The following is a 20206-nucleotide window of genomic DNA, read 5'->3' on the forward strand; positions in this document are numbered from 1 at the left end:
TGTACAAAATACATACAATTATTCTAAACATTTTTAGCAAAGATGCTAAAAAATATCCTTTGGAAGTGTTTACTTTCGCATTCAGATGTCTTCAGTCATTTGTTCATATATGGTGGCATTCTTTTTCTTCCAATTTCGATTACATCCCATTTAATAATCAACATATTAAATTAAAATGTATTATTTTTATATCATAGATTTTTGTAAAAACTTTCCCTATTTTAATTCCAATATGAAATTTTCATTTATCACTATTTTGTTGCGTTTCTTGGGTTTTGCCCACTTGTTTAGTCATTGCGATTTCATTAGAAATTATATAATTTCTGGTGTATTTATTATGCATTCAGCAAATTTAGTAAATATTTTGCATTGTAATTAAACATTCATGAATTTTTATTATACCTTTTTTTTAAATTTATTTATTTAGCATTATATATTTTTTCCATATCTCAGTCAGACAGGGTGCCTGTATAAGAATTTTGGGTAAATTTATACATTTATGCATATTGTCTATATAGTTTATATATATTTAATAATACTATATATACTATCATATATTTATCTATTTTAATATTACTTTTATTTTAAAATATCTGATTTATATAAAAATTAAGTACAAGAGTCCTATTTAACTAATAAAGTTAATTTTGGTTTATCTGGTATAGTTTTTTATCTTATTGTTAGAAACATAAAAGTTTTAATATAATCAAATAGTTTATTTAACTGGTAGTGCATGGGCATTGTGTCTTGAGGCAAATTGCTGGATCTTCCCGTACAAAAAATTAACATTTTAAATAAGCTGTAAATATTATTTAAAAACAAAAAAATTGATTTTGAAATTTTTGAAAAAAATGACTTTGAAAGTTTGAAATATTTTTTATATTTTGAAACTTAAAAAAAATTAATTATTTTTAAAGCAATCGTGGTGCGTAGCTGTTTCATGGACGAAATATCGAAGCGCGTAAGCGCCGCGTCTCAGTCTAACGATAAACAGTAGTACCGAACCCATAGATATGTAAACAAAATTTTAACTTATTATTGATGTCCGACAATTCGATGTACATTTGTCTAATGATATTTTTTTATTGTTAAATGGTGTTTTTTTACTACTTTATTTATCGGATCTCCCAACTCTTAGATTCTTCATTTTGTCATACAAAATGTTTTTTGAAATTCAAATCGGTCGCTACGTTCTCTTCAACACTAAATTACCATTTTTGGCACTTTTTGCCCCTTCTTCTATTCTTCTATCTTCTGAACGGCTGGACCTGCCTTTGCCAGAACTAATAAGCACTCTCCTTATCAATAGGAATCGAATGTTATTTGAATCATTCAAATCGGTTGATCCGTATTCTTGAAATCGTCGACAAAAATTGACAAACATACATTCATTTATTCTATGGTATGCCAAAATGCTCAGAAATTTTTGAAACGCAAAGATATATAAAAATGGCATTTTCATAAAAAAAATAAAATTTCTGTGACAATCTTGGCAAAGTATAATCACAATGTGCGCCAAGTTTCATTAATTCGCAAAATTCGCAAAATTCTCAAAATTCGCTTTTGAGAAAACACCATAATGCACCTAGGCCGAACGTGCTCTCAACCTGAATTAGGCTAGTTTCAGGTCAAAGTGCAATATCGCATATCTTGAAAACTACCGTGTGAACCAATTTAAAAATTTGGTCACAATCTTGATAAAGTATAATAACAATATGTGCCAAGTTTCATTGAATTCGCACGATCCGTTTTTTGAGAAAATACTATGGTGCACCTAGGCGAAAAGTGCTCCCAACCTGAAACTAGGCTAGTTTTAGGTCAGAGTGTAATCTCGCATATCTCAGAAACTACAGTATGAACCAATTTAAAATTTTTTCACGATCTTAGTAAAGTATAATAACAACGTGTGCCAAGTTTTATTAAATTCGCAAGATTCGCTTTCGAAACTTACCCTTTTGACAACTTACCTCTCGGCAAGAAAATTTTTAAATTATTATTCGATAATATATTTTTCTTGTATATTTTTATTTTTGCCAAAACTTAAATTTATATGTTACTGTTAATTAATTTCTGGGATATTCTTTATTAGTTAATTCAATATGGCAGTAGCAATTACGCATATATGATGAATTACATACTTGAATTTTCACACAACTGGTAAAACCACAAAACTCCTGAATTTCAAACTAAGTTAGTTACTCACATTCTATAATTATAATAACTCCTACGTATTTGAAAATGCATAGAATTATATAAAAATATTTTCCCAGAATAGTCTTTCAATTGATTTTATTTGCACATGTTGCATATGCGGAGGTCTTGTTAAGAATTGCAATTTGCCTTAATACAAAATTCCACTTACATTTAGTTTGTGTTTTTATATAAATTAAACAATGTTTAATTTTCTGGTAGGACATTGAACGCAAGACGAGATGCGGAGGATCTCTCCTTCCGATGAATTATTGACTTTATGGGGGTCGTCACAATCCACAATTCAATTCTTGAATTATTATATTTTATTGTCAAGGTTTGCATTTTTGTACATATTATTGACTAATTTGTATTAAACTTATGTGTTTAACTTTTCAATCATTTTTTATTCAGAATGAATCACTTTAAAGCGATGGAAGAAATTAAACAATCTGTTGATCCAAGATATCATCAGCTGATAAAGAGTTACGAAGAACATTTATGCACAAATTTTGCTCAGCTTGGACCTAGACAGATTAATGGTAATGCACGCAATTCAGGTAAGAAACTCAACTAGTATTTATTACAATATAGCATTATAATTATTATAATAATATTATAATTTATTTTTTAGAAGTTAGTGATTCTGATAATGTTGCAGTCATCACCAAATCTTCAAAAATACTCAATGTGCTTAAGCCTAAGCAACCTAATATAGTTGTACAAGTAGAAAGTATTAATAATAATAATAATGCACAAACTAGTGATGAAAATAATGAAAATGTTTTGACACCCACCTACGAACAGGTCTCATCAAATGCCGTTCCAAAGGCGTTTGTCTCCACAACCACAGGTAAAATCTTGTAATAACTTCTCGATAATTAACTTTTCAAAGGAAAAGTTTATTTTTGTGATTCTAGTGAGTTTTTGTATTGTGATACATATGGTCTAAAACAGAAATAGCTATAATCAAACTCAATATAATTATCATCATAATTATTTATTTGTGTAAAGAAATTTAGATACATTTATAATATTTCTCATTCTGACTTAAACTATAATGCCTTTTAAACATAAAAGCAGTCAAATATATATTTATCAATTAAATTACTAACACATTAAAACTATATCATATATGATTCATATATCAAATAATGAAGATTTTATTTACAGAGGAGTAAACCTCATCATTATTTACATAAAAACATCATTACTAAACAATTCTACAAAAAATACAGTATTATTAAACCTAATTATAAGCACTTATCAATCCAGAAAAATAAAACTTATTTTCTATGTCAATTTCAACAAGATAAAAACATTTCATGTTATAAGATCATTTTACCAAAGAGACTTACACAACATTCATACCACCCACATACACACAATGTAAACCTAAAAATAAATTATAGTATAGAGAATACAATTTATTTTTATGTCCATTATCTAGGCAAATTTTTAGTTTCCGGAGTATCCGATATTTCGAGTATTAACGAGTCTGCTAGTGCAATTCCTAGAATATCCTATGATGAGCTTCAAGCTGCTACCGATAACTGGAATGAATCTAATGTACTTGGCAGAGGCGGATTTGGAAAAGTTTTTAAAGGTAAAATTTTAGCATATTTAGAAGATTTAAAAAATATTAATTTCGAATATCTTTTATAAGGTTTATGGAAAAATACTGCTGTTGCTATAAAACGTCTGGAGCCACCAAGAGGTATGACGTCTGCTGAAAGTTATAATACTCAAATGGAGCAATCAATGAGAGAATTAAGATATTTAAATGGTTGTCGACATGATAACATTTTGTCACTTTATGGATACAGCATGGATGAAGGTGTGTATAATTAAAAATGTTTTATTTTTACTGTTTATGGTGAAGATTCAATATTTGTTATAATTGTTTTAATATTAACATTCCTAACATAACGTTTTAATTTTTAATACAGGACGAGAACCCTGCCTCGTGTATCAATATATGTCTGGAGGTTCATTAGAACGCAATTTTCAAAGAGCGCGCCATAATTTGCAACCTTCTTTACTTTGGCAACAAAGAAAAAATATTGCTCGTGGTACAGCGAGGTGAGTGAATTGAATAAACAATTTTTGGCTATTTTTACAGATATGAGTTATATTAACTTCCCGTAGGGTAAGTTATTGTAATCGTCCAAAAATCGAAATTGGAAATTTTTGCGATCCTTCACGTTTTGAAGGTTTCTGAACATTTTGGCATACCTCAGAAAAAATGGATGGGTGTGTGTGTGTGTAAAAACCTCCGTTTTGCCCTTGCCTTTGGTCCCAACGTAAACCGGCGTTAGGCATTACTTCGTGGGGGGAGGATCTAGAATGTTAAAATTCTTATCTCGATTTTATACTTAGCTTTTGATTGTGCGAAGTCCCATTTGCTCTTTCTCGTTCTTTTGTGTGTGTATGTATGTATGTGTGTATGTATATGTATGCATGGATACAATTTTTCGTCCACGTTTTCGGGCGCACAGATCAGCCGATTTAAATTGTTCAAAAACAGTCGATTCCTATTGATAGGATGTTTGATTAGTTTTTGGCAAAGGCGGGTCTAGCCGTTTCCGATATACGGAGCAAAGAGTGCAGAAAATAGAAATTGAGTTTTTGAGAACGGAGCATCTGATTTGAATGATCCAAACAACATTCAATTCGTAATGACGGGGAGAAGTGGTGACTAGTTTTTGGCAAAGACAGATCCAGCCGTTTTGGAGATACCGAGCCAAACATGCAAAAAAATTGCAGTTTTTGCGAGAACTAAGCATCTAATTCGAATGATTGAAAAAACTTTCTGCTTGTGTTGACGAAACCATTTGCTTTTGGATTTTTTTTTGTATATCGAAAATAATTCAGATTTCAATTTTAATTCTGGCTAAAGTTTTAAAGCTGACTTATATACTTTAAATAAATGATTTTAACTTTGTAATTCAGTTTATATAATTCGTTACAGTATTTAATTCATCTAATTTATTTAAAAACATTTAATATTCCTCGAACATTTCGTCACTGTACGGGAAGTTCCGGCAAATGTCTTAAGTCACGATGCCATACACTAATTTTGTTATATCGAAATTAATTCGTATTGTAATTTTAATTCTTGCCAAAGTTCTAAAACTTGCTTATATTCTTCAAATAAATAGTCTTAACTCTGCCATTCATTTCATATAACTATTATAAATAGTAGACAATGTCCTTTCATTTTAAATTAGATCGATTAAGTTTTGCTTATTTACTTTTCTGTAAACATATATAAATTTCAATATTTATAATAATCCATTTGAAAACCTCGAACCTTAATATTCCTCGAACATTTCTTTGCGGAAGTTCTAGCAATTTACCTTAAGGATGCCATACACCACTAGTTTATTATCTCATAAGCTTCAACATAACTTTATATAAATATACCATGCTACCTTGACTTACAAGCGTTTCGAAATACTAGCGACAAAGGAGTGATTCATTGTTTCGGCATACGAGCAAAATTTGGGATACGAGCTTTAAGCGAGTAAGAATTCTCTCGAAAAATGTTGATGGCAAAATGGAAATATGAAAAATTTCGTCGTTTGTAACAATCATTTGGGTACCACTTATAAATATTCAAATAATGAAAAAATATCTTTTAAAGATCATGTAATTTATTGAACGCTACAAAATTTTTACGGATCTGAAGGTTGTTTGTGACATTTGGACATATGTTCGCGTAATGTTTATATAATGATCTAGATGTTTTTTGATTACTTGTCAATATAACGTATTACATTTATTGGGTCTATTCAAAATTAATTCGAGGCCTAATCTTCTTCTTCTGGTGGTTGCTGACTGACAACTGCCATATAACAAAATACCCCACATCTTGGTAATGGCTGGGAGATCAGAAAATCTCCATTGTCAGGAGATAGATTGAATAGAGCCGAACTTTGAGATGCTTGTGCTAGAGGTTGTTCAGGCATAAAGGTAGTGTCGATTGTTCCAGGTGGCAACTCATCCGGCTTTGGAAATACAATTCTACTATTAAAATAAAATGTTTTAATATTAATAATAAAAGTAACTAAGATATACCATTAGGTTTATCATTGCGGTCAATGGACCAGGTGGAGGTGGTTCATTGAATGGTGGAATCAAGTTTTGGTCTTGGACAGCTTTGACCAAAAATGCCATGAAATCATTTCGAAGCATTTTTTCTTCTTTGTTGTTCCTAGCTGTTGTCAATTTCTTGACCCAATTGTGAACATTGACACGATCTATATAAATACAATCTGATGAGTACTTTGTCTAATGAAAAGTTACAAAGACTTTTTGGTACTAGTTCACCTGATTCTGGCAACTAAGGATTTAAGGAATAAAGTTTTTACTTACCTTGTACATGTTTCAAATTGCTTATTACGAGCCTGAGCTTGCATGTGTTTAAGTGAAAATCGTAATCTAGAGAACTTAATGTGGTGGTGGTATTTGGGGTAGCCATTCTATTGCAAAGGAGAGCAAAATATTATAAACTGAAATTTTGAATTAGTTACTTAATACATTTTCTTTAAATTTTGATTATTTAATTTATGTTGAATACATTTTGTTTTTGATTACTAGATGATCAAAATATATTTTATTCATCTATATATTATTTTAGAGGATTGCAATTTTTGCATACTTACAATCGAGAGAAACCTTTAATTCATGGAGATATTAAATCAGCAAACATTCTACTTGATCAATGCAATGAACCGAGGATTGGAGATTTTGGTCTGGCAAGGGAAGGACCGCATACAGATTACATGAAGGTAAATAAATTCCAAGTTTATATACTTTTCTTATTATTTACCATAATTTTTAAAAAACTATTCAAGTTAAATTTTGAGAAAATGTAATATAAAACTAAACACTTTACTTTATTCAAACTTCTGCAATAAAACGTCGATTAACATATTTCTCTTAACATTAGTAGATAATGAATTAATGCAAACCATTGTCAAAGAAGTTTAAAATACGTTTAAATGTACATTGGTCAAACAGTTAAAAATCAATCCTATATATTTTATGTTAATTTAGTAATTACAATAATATTTTAATTTTTTTTTCATAATAGTGTATATATCAGATTTTTGTAAAAAGTAGGCCTTGGATTTTTCTTAGAGTTTGAGTTCAAAAGTTCTTTGTAGGCAGAAATGAAAAAAAGTTAAACTAGTAGTTTATGGCATCGTGCCTTGAAGCAAATCAAAGAAGTTAAAAATCGGTATTTTTATATCAATCAAAAACATCCTATATCACATATTATATTAATATAGTTTTGTTTATCAACTTTATTCGTTTTAACAAATAGTTTTTTCCAAAATTGTCTTATTTTAATTTGACTTTTCTATATATTCATTTCAAACATATATTAGATTTTTTTATTCGTTATTTCACCATATGTATTATAACAATAGGTACCAAGTTTTGATTATATTTTATCAGAATATAATTTAATACCAGGTTACAAGAATCCAAGGTACCAGACCATATCTTCCAGACGAATTTTTGCGCGGAAGAAAATTATCGACAAAGGTATATATAAAATATAATGTAATTTTGAGATTTTTGTATATAACTCTTAAAAGAGTATATTGTTTATAGTTACAATTTTTAGTATAAGTTCATTTATATATTTTAGGTAGATACATATAGTTTTGGCGTTGTATTATTTGAAATCGCAACTGGTTTATCAGTATATGACGACAAACGAAAATACAAATTTCTTAAAGATCACGTAACAGCATATTGTGAAGAAGGGCAGCTAGGTAATTTTTATTCAAATTAATTCAATAACAATGTTTCTATAAATATAAATAAATATATATATATATATATATATATATTTATTTGTATGGTACAAATCAATTATATAATTGTATATTATTATTTATTTGGCTTTATAGATGCTCTCCAAGATCTTAGATCTGAAGATTCATCTTCACATGAAGCAAAAAATATTTTTGCTGAACTTATTAAATTGGGACTAATATGTGTGAATAGAATTCCAAATCAACGACCCGAAATGGTGAAAGTGTTGGAATTGCTGGAATAGTGATAATAGTGGTAATACTTATTTTTAAATATTTTATTTTAAATGAATACTTTATTTTAGATACATTAAGTAATTTGGTGTTATTAAATTAATATATTTTATATGAATGTATATTTTATATTACGATTATGAACAATAATGTTGAAATTGAATAAAATATAAATGCTCTAACAGAAGTTATTATTCTGTTCTTAAGTGTTATAAGTCGGTGTTAATCATAATCCGGTTAAGTATTAACATGAAAATGCGAATGATAAGTGATAATAATAATAAAAAAACCTTGCAAATTTTTCTCGAAATAAAACAATATTTTCTCTTAACTAAAAATATTTGTGATGTTTGGTGGAGTCCAAAAATCCTTAAAAAATCGATCACATGATTATTGGAGGCCGCCTTAGGGTTAGAACAGCTAATTAAAAAAAAAAAAGCGTTAAAATGTTTTTAGAGTTTATTCAATTTGTATCAAAATTTTATATAATTTTTATTATCACAAGATTTAAATAATTAAAACAAAAATTTGATCTAGTATATTAAAGTAATTCGTTATTAGTATGTTCATGAATCCAATCTAAGTAGTAATGTACTCTGGCATATACATCAGGTACACCTTGAGCACAATACCTCCAAACCCAAGAAACAACACCAACTTGCACAGGTCCTTCATTGTCGTATACCACCAATGGACCACCCGAGTCACCCTTTATCATAAGAAACATAATAAAATTTTGATGCCATTATAAAAATATTCAGCTTTACTGTACTTACCTTACAAATTCCAATATGTAATCTGTTAAATGCGCACAACATTCCTGGATAAATGGTATCTATTGCTCTACCTCCTGGTCCGTAGTCGTGCCATCTTTGGCATTCGGCATTACTCCAAGAGTTGACCAGCATTTTTTGGAGATAGTTTGGCGATGTATTACTTGGATACTAAAACATTAAAAAATAGTACTTATTTGCTAGTCAAGTCTCCACAATTCTGTGAGAATGAGAGATTTTGATACTGCCCTGTTATTTTCTAAATAAATATCGTGGCCTAATTGAATCATTTTTCATTATGTATGTGTTATTTTTTATTTTAGGGAAAAATAATGCATACATATTTGTATTTTAACAACCCTGTTTTCATACTTACAGCAGTAAGACCCCATCCTGAAACTGTCAGCAATACACCAGAAGGAGTATCGGAGTTTGGTAGACGAATTGGTTTTTGATATTGGTTGAATGTCATTGGTCTTTGAAGCTGCAAAAGAGCATAATTTTGGTTGATTCTTATCAGCAGCAATCATTAAAACTAGTGCAAAAAATGGAAAACATGAAATTATTACTGACATCGAGAACATCTGTTCCATTTCTTACATTTTTGTTGGTGACTTAGGCAACAACATTCGCTTAAATTCATTTTACTATAATTGAACATGTATAAGAACGCGATTTTTTTCTAATTAACACAATTTCTCTAATAATTATTGTCTTGGGCGTTGAATGAATAAATAAATAAATAAATAAATAAATAAATAAATAATGGCTAATAAACACTAATTGATGTTAAACGCGAAAACAATCCCTATAATATTGCAGAAATTTATAGCTCTGATATGGACATATAATTTGTTTCCTAACAAATTTTATTTTTAATCTTTACCTTGATAATTGCAACATCATTGTTCAAGTGGCTTTGGGCAAATTTTTCATGGAATACGATCGATTGTACTGCATGTGATTGCCCTCCAGCTAATAATTGAATGGAACCAGTGACGACTGTGAAATCAGGAGGATATGCCCTGAAAAATATTAATTTAAATATTGTAGAAATTTTCTATGTTTATATATGGTAGGTCATTTAAAGTGAAAGCATTGTGAAAGCAAAAATATGAAAAAACATGATTTATTTTCATTTCGGTTTCAATTTACTTCGGTTCAAGGAGGAATGCTGAAATGATGAAGACACATGTTTCCTTAAAAAGTTTCTACTTTAAATAGCGCTTCCACTCATAGTGACCCACCCTAAAGATTGCTTGTTAATTTGAACCATCTATTGTTTTTTCATAAAAATATTATTTTGTTTCAGATTCTTCTACAAAATTCATTATTACCTGCCCTCAACGCAATGGGCAGCCGTTAATATGTAAGAAGGATTCAAAATAGAGCCTCCACATGTGTGGTACTGTCTGTACCGAAGGGAAATCTGGTGAGGAAATTCTCCGACTGCAGCAGGAACTCCTCCAATAATTCTCTCGTCCACGCCGCCTGCATGTAACAAAGGTAAGTTATAATATAAGTTTATTTTTTGTTGAATTTGTAACATTATGAAAACTTTGGTAACAGTTGGTATCAGGTTACCATATTTTTAATTTCAAATTCGGAACGGTAACTTTGAAGTTGGGCTAATCCGGGACGGCGGAAAATTGCTATTCATTTTTCTCATTGAAAGTATAAATTTAAGAAAGATAATGGTAAAATCCTAAGTTAAAGGAACTATTGAGATCCACAATAGTGGATCACAGTATACCTTGTTAATATCTATATTATTATTATTATGAAGTCAATTAATTATTGTCTCAACTGAATTAGTATCTTTACTTTTAATGTTTAATACTAAACATTGGTACAAATAAAAATTTATAAAAAAAAATCGATATCGACTAAATAAGGGGTCCATGGCAAAGTTAAACGGGTCCACGATACAAACAGGTTTGGAAGCCTATGGTTTAAGGAATCACATCGCAATAGCTCGTTGAACACATAGTTCTGATTGATGTCCAAATTTACATAAAACATTTATTTTTATTACAATTATATAATATTATCAACTTACCCAGGGCGCTTCCAATAACTGCAATGAGAACTAATAGCAACATTTTTCACTAATGACAACGTAACCAAAACCTCTGGGTTTTTATATAAATCGCGTTTTAATCTTATCGTATTTTTTGCTTCATAATGAATTGGTTTGTTTATGATATTTGTTGATTTTGATTTACTTGATATATGTAATCCAATGATTTTGGATAATCTTGCATTGTTAAACTGTGATGCATTGTGAAATAAATTATGCAAAATAAGAAGGCTTACTGGTTGTACGATAATTTCTGGTTGGTAATATTAACAGAATTTGAAATGAAAAATAATACTAATTTTGGTTATTTGAAGTTTACTAATTATAATAGTAAACTTCAAACATAAAATTAGCGAATCGAGAAAACATAAAATTAGCGAATCGGATTTTTTGATGAAAACATAAACTTCTCCTTCGGGAAGTTATTATAATAACTTCGACGTTTCAAGCCATTCTGAATCGAATGAGACCAAATTTGGAAAAAGTATGTGTGTGTGTATGTGTATGTGAAGAGATTTTAAAAATTCGTCAAAGTTTGCAAAAATTGGTATCGTTTTTCTGGCATTTGTCAAAATTAGACCTTTCATCGACGTTTTGTCAAAAACGCCTGAGCCGATTTCAGAAATTTAAAAGCCATTTTATGTATCTCGATGAAGACTATCGTTTGTCAGTTTTGTGCGGCGATCTGCTAAGCTGTTTATTTGCCATATGGAAAAAAGTGTTAAACTTTTTGTCCACATTTAAGCTCATACTACCGAATCGATTTTAAAAAATAAAAAACTGTTCGAAAGGTATTGATTGGAAATGATACTGCCGAGTAACTAGGCCAGCTAGATATCAAGCAGTGTGATATTAAGTTTCCACTTTTTTTGACTTTGTATATAAGTACATCAGTCATATACCTGTATACAAATTTACACTTGTGGTTAGAGATGTCTAATATAATCTAAAATTATTTTCCGTGGTTGACTCTGTAGTTCTGTTAAAAAATAAAAATGTGCCTATTACTAAAATAATTTGTAGAATGACTGTAAATGACAAGTTTCAAGATCTACGTCATTTATTTTTCATAACAAAACTACCTTTGATATTACAACATGTAATCGGTATCGATATGAGGTCATTTTAAATCGCAGAATTACGTGATTCCAGTATCTATCGAAATCAAAGCTATTTTATCAATATATTATATAAGTGAAAAATAAACAATACGTTGCATTTTAACTAAAATGAAAAATAATTAGTTTGATACAAACTTGTGCAATAAGTGGAAGTGTTCTCATATTAAATTTATTTATAATATATTTGAACGGATTTATTTATATTAAATTTTTTACATTTCTTATTATATTTATTTGCAACTTACAACTGTTTTATACATAATGACAAAGTTGATTTTTCATTTGTTAGATGAATTATAACGACTTTTTGATAATTATAATGTAAAACTAAAATGAATTCTTGGGATAAATGAAATTGAGATTTAAATTTAATTTTTTTCAAATACCAATCTTGACTTACAATTAGATCAAGTATCGATTTTCTTTCCAAAATTTTATAGTAGTTTTCTGTAAGTTAACAACAAGTCCATACTAATATGAATAAAATAACATATGAAATTATAATAATATATTTAGATTTTTGAATGAATATAGTAATTGTTTTCAATTCTTATAAAATATTTAGTTAATATAACTAGAATAAAGCCTAATAAATTGCTTCATTAGTCGCATTTTTGATCCATTCGAGATAGTAGAAGACAGACGTGTATACATCGGGTTTTCCACTTGCACATGTTTTTGACATCCAAGAGACAATGCCGATGATTTCGTATTTAAATCCATTGCTTTTTTGTATGAAAAGTGGTCCTCCAGAATCTCCCTTATTTAAAAAATCATAAATATTATTTTTATAAATAAAAACAAGAAAAAAAGAGTGTGCGTATGGTTCACACGCGATTGAGGTAAAACTTATTTGCTACTATACAAGATGGCATTTATGTAAACATAAATACATCATATAACAATTTTGAATAATGTTTATTAGTGATATGCTAACACTCGTGATGCACACATTTATTTGTGTCAACCATTATAAACATTTATATAATGATAAATTATGAATTATATATTTGTAATAGCATTAAAAATATGTATAATATTTAAAAACAATAATGTAATTAATGCCATACTTCAAATATGACATGATCGGTTTGCCATTGTAATTATCATTTAGAAATGAACCTTCATTAGAGAAATGAAGTAATTGCTGATTTATAAATTCTATAATATGTGTTCACACAGTGGATTATATTAAACAACGCCTAAACAAATATTGTTTTCGCAACTTCACTCATCATGTAATTGTGTTTAAAGAACTTCATGTATTTAAAATTAACATACATTCATTGACTGCTTGTATTTTTTTACTTTTTCGCTATATAATCTCATTCTTTGAACACCTGTAATATCTGTTTTGCCCAAAAATTATTTTCCATTTTATTAACTTCAAAGATTTATAGAAACTACGAATAATATATAAATAATTTTTAAGCAACAGGGTAAAATATTAAGGGAAAGGATAAAATATTCTTCTGATTCAGGAATTTTTCATTAAATCAAGATTTGTACTATGATATAGCTTTAAAATGTTTATTTATCTATTCCGATTTCCTTGTTGATATCGGTACGCATACAACGACAGATCTCTATTCACATACGCGGCGACTAGTCACAATGGACCCGTAAATTATCTCATCGAGAGCGAGGGACAAATCATTGGCACTGTACTCTTATCATTTCTGCCGTAACGCACTTCCGTTGCATTTGTACGGATTTACACCCTAGTGGCGCCTAAAGAAGTTTTACTTCAAAAATTAGTGTTTGATCAATATGAAAATACATATATACTAAAAGCAGTGGCTGCCACCGCCGACGTTCTTTAATTATTTAAAAAAATATCTTTCCTAGGAAAAATTATTGTAACTCTTCAAAAATCGAAATTAAAAATTTTTGCATATCCCCAACTTGATTTCTGAGCAGTTTGGCATACTACAGAAAAAATGTGTGTAAACCAAAGTATAAGTTGAGCGAGCATACCTGCTCAACCGATTTGAATGATTCCTAGAAGCTCTGTGTTACTCTAATATACTTTATTTGAGGCTTAACTGATTCAAAATTCACTTACTTTGCATACACCTGATTTTGATTTGATGGCACAGATCATTCCTGGCATAATGTATCCTGGGTGCCAAAACACATTTCGGCATTCTTCATCAGTCATTGTGTAGACTTCCATTTTTTGCAAATTGTTTGGATGTGCTTTTCCAGGATACTTGAAGTTGAAAATACACAGATATTTACATTAAGAAGTGTTTATGTAATCATAGGAATTTAATAAAAAAATTAATATAGAAAATATATACCACATGCTTTCCCCATCCTGTTACTATGCTTAGGGTATTTCCCTTTGGTCGTTTCCTTGGTAAGGCGATTGGTTTTTGAAATTGGTTGAACTTTATTGAGTTTTGTAGCTAAAATGTAATAGATTTGGTTTATTTAAATACATATTTTAATTGCATATTTTATAATATATTATTTGATACGTTCTCATTTAATGGCTACCTTCTTATAAATATGCATTACTCACCTTCACAACAGCAATGTCATTTTCCTTTGTTTTTTCTGAAAAATTGTGCTTGATAATTTTTTCTATTTGGTGTTCCTCACCACCTCTGGTTAGATTTATTGTGCCAGTTACAACAGTCAATTTTTTAGGATTACTGCAAATGTATAAAAAATATTGGTCTTTTGGGTAGGTAATAACAACTTTTAATTTTAACCTCAAATAAAATTTCTCAAAATCTTACAAAATATATAAACTCTAGTCTTTAATTTTTATATACCTTTTTAAGTTAATTCATTTATGATTGTTTAAATCATTTATTCTAAAATTTCTAAATTTTTATTATATTTTGTTTGATTATAAAGCTAGGGGCAAATTTAGATACCGAATTGATATTTTACCTTTTCATAGTCAACTGAATATTATAAAATTTTCTACAATAAGTCACAATTATTTTTTCATTAACTTCCAGTATTGTAATAGTCCAAAAATCGAAATTGAAAATTTTTACATTTCTTCACGTTTTGAAGGTTTCTGAACATTTTGGCATACCTCAGAAAAAATGGTTGTGTGTGTGTATGTATGTATGCATACAAATTTTCGTCCACCGATTTGAATGGTTCGAAAAACATTCGATTCCTATTGATAGTGCTGATTAGTTTTTGGCAAAGGCAGGTTCAGAAGCTACGGAGTTAAAGAGCAAAGAGTGCAGAAAATAGAAATCGAGTTTTTGAGACATTGGAGCATCCGATTTGAATGATCCAAAAAACATTCAATTCGTAATGACGTGGAGAAGTGGTGATTAGTTTTTGGCAAAAGCAGGTTCAGCGGTTTCGGAGATACAGAGCTAAATGTGCCAAAAATGGCAATTTTTGATAGAACGAAGCGTCCGATTTGAATGATTCAAAGAACTTTCTGCTTGTTTTAACAAAATAATTTCTTTTGGAAAAATAAAGTTGTGCCATTTTTTTTTTCAAAAAAAATTTTTTCCCATAGAATATTTTTTTTGTATATCGAAAATAATTCAGATTTCAATTGTAATCTGACATAAGTTCTAATATACTTCAAACAAATATTTTCAACTTTGCATTTCAGTTTATATAATTCTTATAAATATTAGACAGTGTTACAATATTTATAATAATCTATTTGAAAACATTTAATATTACTCGAACATTTCGTTACGGTACGGGAAGTTCCAGCAGGCTGCCTTAAGGCACGATGCCATACACACCACTAGTTATTTATTGTCTATTATTTTAATGATCTATTTTTGTTTAAATCATTTTCGTCTGAAATTTTAATTTGGTTATTTTTGCGTTCTCGACGTTCTGAGTCATTCTTAATCGTGTGGCACCTAAATTGGAAAAAGTGTGTGCTTATGTGAGCTAAAATTGGATCTTTTTCAACTTCATTTCTTAACTTATTGCACCGATTTTATAAGTTCCTTCATATTCGTTTTTTTTATAATTAAAGAGATAAGTGCAATTTTTTTTGTCAAGTGTTCTAAGTGTATCTCGTTGATCAGTTGGTAAAGATTGGCGTGTTTATTTCTTTCTCATTAATTGTTAAAAAAAAATTCACGAACTTTAATTCTTATTAAGTCGATTACACTTACACAGATCGTAATATTTATGCAGTTTGCTTAAAGCAAAATGCCACTTACACCTAGTTAAAACTCGACTTTTTTATATGCAGCACATAAATGATTTCAGTACTATCACGAATTATTTCAGTACTTTCATAACAATATAAATAATTATTTCGCAATATTTTGTACTGCGTTTGAGCTTATCAATGTCGCCCATAGATTAATTATATAGAAATCAACGCAATCAATCAGCTTCTATTTATACTTTTTATCAAAACAGTGGGCCGCCGTCAAAATGTAGTCATTGTGAATAATTGCTCCGCCGCAAATGTGTCTGCCTTCATATCTGATTGACACGTGGTGGGGAAATTCACCAGGCACTGCATTTAGTCCACCGATCATTTTCTCGCAGATTTCACCTGCCGGAAAAAAATGTTACAAATTATTGAAAGTTACATAATGGATTACATATACAATTGTGTGTATATGGAAATAAAATGTCGATCAAAATATAAAGCTTTTAGAAGTCATTCTTAAAAATTATAGCTTAAATAAATAATTAGATTCTGGTTATTCAAACTTCTTACTAACTTTTCCCAAATTTTCGCTAGAAAATCTGTCTTGTTTATTTAATGTTTTTCGACGTTACAAATCATTCTGAATCGTTTGGAACTAAAATTGGAAAAATATATATGTGTATATGTATATGTTTGTATATGTGCACATCACCATTTTCTCGAAAACAGCTGCACTGGTTTTAAAAATGTAATAGCCATTCGATAAAGCTCGATAAGGGCTCGCGTTGATTAGTTTTTCGCGACGAACATTCGAGCACTTTTTTAAGAATTAGCAGAAAAGTGCAAGTTTGTGAACTAAATTGAATAATTTAAACCCTTTCCACTCGGATGCCGCCGCTCCGACGGCAAGATTCATATAAATCTCGGATTTCGCGAATGGAAAGGGTTAAATACAGTTTAGAAGATACCAATTGGAGATCGTGCTGTTCAATTTTTTTCAAAGATTGTCAGCGCCGTTTCTGCGTAATTTTAATTTTTTTTTATCGTTTTTAAAGTTTGCACAGCGATAGTGTTTATGAAAAGTGAACTATGAAAGCAGTCGTATGAAAAGTGGTTCAATTATAAAAAATCATTAAAGTTTGGAATAAGGAGGCGACCATTAATCACGTGAGATTTAAGGGGGAGGAGGGGTTTGACAAAAAATTACGAAATATTACTTTGGGTTTAGTAAGATATCATGTCTATTACCTCAATTCAAGAAAAATCTGAATTTTTTCAAAAAAAAAAAAAAATTCAAAAGTGTTACAATTGTTCTAGGTACTAAAAATAGACGTAATATATGTGGGAGAAGGGAATAATTTTAAATATTACTATGTATCACCACGGGGAGGGGGAGTTCAAAAATCCTTAAAAATTGCTCACGTGAGTTGCGCATTTAGTACATACAAATGTATGTTTGTGCACTATAATTAATATGATTACATATATTAAAATTGTGTTTGAAAGATGACATTTGGAAATTGCACTGATTAGATTTTAGTGCAAGCATAAACTTTTCTACATAAACAGTTGAAAATTTTATCACAATTCACAATTTTCCTAAGTCGATTTTTAACCCATATCGGGAAGTTCACGCATCTTGCTTCAAAGGCACTTATATTGAATTTTCTAAAACATTTGAACCTACACAATGATACACTGAATTAATTGTAAATAAATTGTTTTGATATATTTGGACATAATTTCACTTTAGTAGATAAGATTAGACAATTATTCATCAGCCATTTATTTGGAAAATTAAAATTATCAAATGCTACTGGACACTACTACCACTACGACTTATTATTTTATATACATATACTAACATTTTATTATTGACCACCAGCTTACAATACACAGTAAATTAAAAATATTATTAAAATAAAATATTGAAAACATTTATAATATTGAAATGAAATTAAACTACTGTTACAGTAGTATCAAAACAGTAGAATGAATTAAAAAATCATTTGCACTTTGTATTTTTAATATTGTTTGTTTTTTTGATAACCCAACCAAACTGTCTTTCTTTAGTAATTGATAATACATGAATTGTAAATAATTTTTTATGATACATTTGTACATTTCACTTACATTGTTTGAGAATATTCACCAGTGGAAATATATAATTAATTTTTGTTAAGTAATAAAAGTATTAAAATAAATCTAAATACTACCCTTGGGAATCATTATTTCATATTTATGCACTAAAATTTTAATACAGTAAGTCAATTGAGAGTAAATTAAATATATCATTGAAGTAAAAAATTTAGGACATTATGATGAAATTATATTCTTGCCGAAAAATAAAATTTATATTTATGTGTAGTATTGAATAATGACTTTAAAAATGATTTATTGGCACTTTGTTTTTTTTTAATATTATTTTTTTAAATAATTTAATCAAACTCTACTTATAAGACACTAATTATTTTGATCATCTCTATCATTTCACTCACATTGTTCGAGAACGTTTATCGATCATAGTTTATATGTGATTAAAACTTTTTAACATATTAAAAATATCGTTAAAATAATATGTTAAAAATATGTTAAGATAGTTTATCAGTAAAAAAACCAAACAAAGCTATACAACTTTTTGCTCTAGATCTTGCAATTAGAAATTATTCACAATAGGTACTTTAGTTTAATAATATCTATTGATTATATTTAAGTACTTACAGTTTCCGATTGCAATTATTATCAGAAAAACTATTTGAACAAACATAATATTAACCACATTTGTAACTTAAAATAAAAAAAGAGTGCAACACATGCGTTCTCAATGAGATTCACTGTCCAACTGATACTTATAAGAAATTCGCCTGCAATTTACCTGTCTATCAGCCGCATCCAATCTATTGTAATGAGTAATAATATGATTTTTATCTCTTTCTTTCTGTAATCTTGCATATTTCTCTTATTAATTTTTTCTTATTAATATTATTAGTGATTCAAATACATATTATCTTATCAATATCTGCATAATTTAATGCGTTTTTCGAGTACTGGAAGTGATTGTACGAGGTATTTCAATACAGAAATGAGACTATTCATAACCTAGTATAATAATAAGTTTTTCTTAGGAACCACTTTGGCATATTTTTAATGATATCTTGGCCAAATTTTGAGGTAGAAAAAACTGAAAATTGGTATATAGAATTTCTTTGAGAAGATATTCAAAAAGGCGTATAAGTCATTTATTATACACATTAAGGTGAAACTAATTGTTGACAACAAGATAAAGCAACAAAATTGTTAAATTGATATATTGCATAAAGCAATTTCCAACTAGTAGTGCATGGCATCGTGCCTTAAGGCAAATTGCTGGAACTTCCCGTACCGTAATGAAATAGTCGAAAAATTTTAAATGTTTTCAAATAGGTCATTATATATACTATAACCTTTATTATTCGTATTTTATGGACAAGATATAAGAGCTTATACATCGTACGACGAAACTAAAATCACCTAAAAATAAAAAAAATAAAACATTGGAGTTAGAATTAAAGGACCTTATTTTATTTGTCTACGAATTATATATACTGAATTGCAAAGGTAAAGTTATTTATTTCAAGTAAAGAAGTGAGTTTCAGTTTTTAGCTATAATTATAATTAAAATCCAAAATTAAAAAAAATATTTAAAAATGTTTTTTTTGAAATTTTGACACTTTTTCTTTTGCTTTTCCAAAAAACTAATAGTTTTTTCCATATTCACAATACAAGCAAAGTCTTTTTTGTATCATTCGAATCGGACGCTGCATTTTTTCAAAAACCGAAATATTAGCACTTTTTGCTCCGTTTCTCCGAAACGGCTGGACCTGTGT

At 28.9% G+C, this 20206-nt stretch overlaps 2 protein-coding genes across 2 annotated transcripts in view; one reads left to right on the plus strand and one right to left on the minus strand.

Moving 5' to 3' along the window:
* LOC113367564 (transmembrane protease serine 9-like) overlaps positions 1 to 11130 on the minus strand; it is a 14300-nt gene extending 3170 nt beyond the window's left edge. The window contains exons 1-9 of the mRNA XM_026609161.1: positions 11088 to 11130; positions 10366 to 10519; positions 9915 to 10053; positions 9405 to 9512; positions 9032 to 9199; positions 8801 to 8964; positions 6568 to 6674; positions 6271 to 6452; positions 6057 to 6200 (exon numbers count right to left, since the gene is read on the minus strand). Of these exons, the coding sequence (XP_026464946.1) occupies positions 6057 to 6200; positions 6271 to 6452; positions 6568 to 6674; positions 8801 to 8964; positions 9032 to 9199; positions 9405 to 9512; positions 9915 to 10053; positions 10366 to 10519; positions 11088 to 11130 (1209 nt within the window). The remainder of the gene's footprint in view (positions 1 to 6056; positions 6201 to 6270; positions 6453 to 6567; positions 6675 to 8800; positions 8965 to 9031; positions 9200 to 9404; positions 9513 to 9914; positions 10054 to 10365; positions 10520 to 11087) is intronic.
* LOC113368209 (serine/threonine-protein kinase pelle-like) lies at positions 3842 to 10434 on the plus strand. The gene is made up of 7 exons (XM_026609776.1): positions 3842 to 4027; positions 4140 to 4272; positions 6833 to 6983; positions 7675 to 7746; positions 7853 to 7979; positions 8118 to 8277; positions 10341 to 10434. The coding sequence occupies exons 1-6, from the start codon at positions 3910 to 3912 to the stop codon at positions 8264 to 8266; spliced, it is 750 nt and encodes a 249-aa protein (XP_026465561.1). The 5' UTR covers positions 3842 to 3909; the 3' UTR covers positions 8267 to 8277; positions 10341 to 10434.
* Positions 11131 to 20206: the final 9076 nt, after the last annotated feature.

The sequence above is a fragment of the Ctenocephalides felis genome, unplaced genomic scaffold, assembly GCF_003426905.1.
Source record: "Ctenocephalides felis isolate EL2017-DRISC unplaced genomic scaffold, ASM342690v1 CF-g0.4_SCAFFOLD_01170, whole genome shotgun sequence".
Taxonomy (NCBI): Eukaryota; Metazoa; Arthropoda; class Insecta; order Siphonaptera; family Pulicidae; genus Ctenocephalides; species Ctenocephalides felis.

Coding starts and splice junctions, on each gene's coding strand:
- LOC113368209 (XM_026609776.1), top strand. CDS start 3,910: ATGACGTCTGCTGAAAGTTATAATACTCAAATGGAGCAATCAATGAGA. Junction 4,028..4,139: donor TGGATACAGCATGGATGAAG/GTGTGTATAATT, acceptor TTTTTAATACAG/GACGAGAACCCTGCCTCGTG. Junction 7,980..8,117: donor TTGTGAAGAAGGGCAGCTAG/GTAATTTTTATT, acceptor TTGGCTTTATAG/ATGCTCTCCAAGATCTTAGA.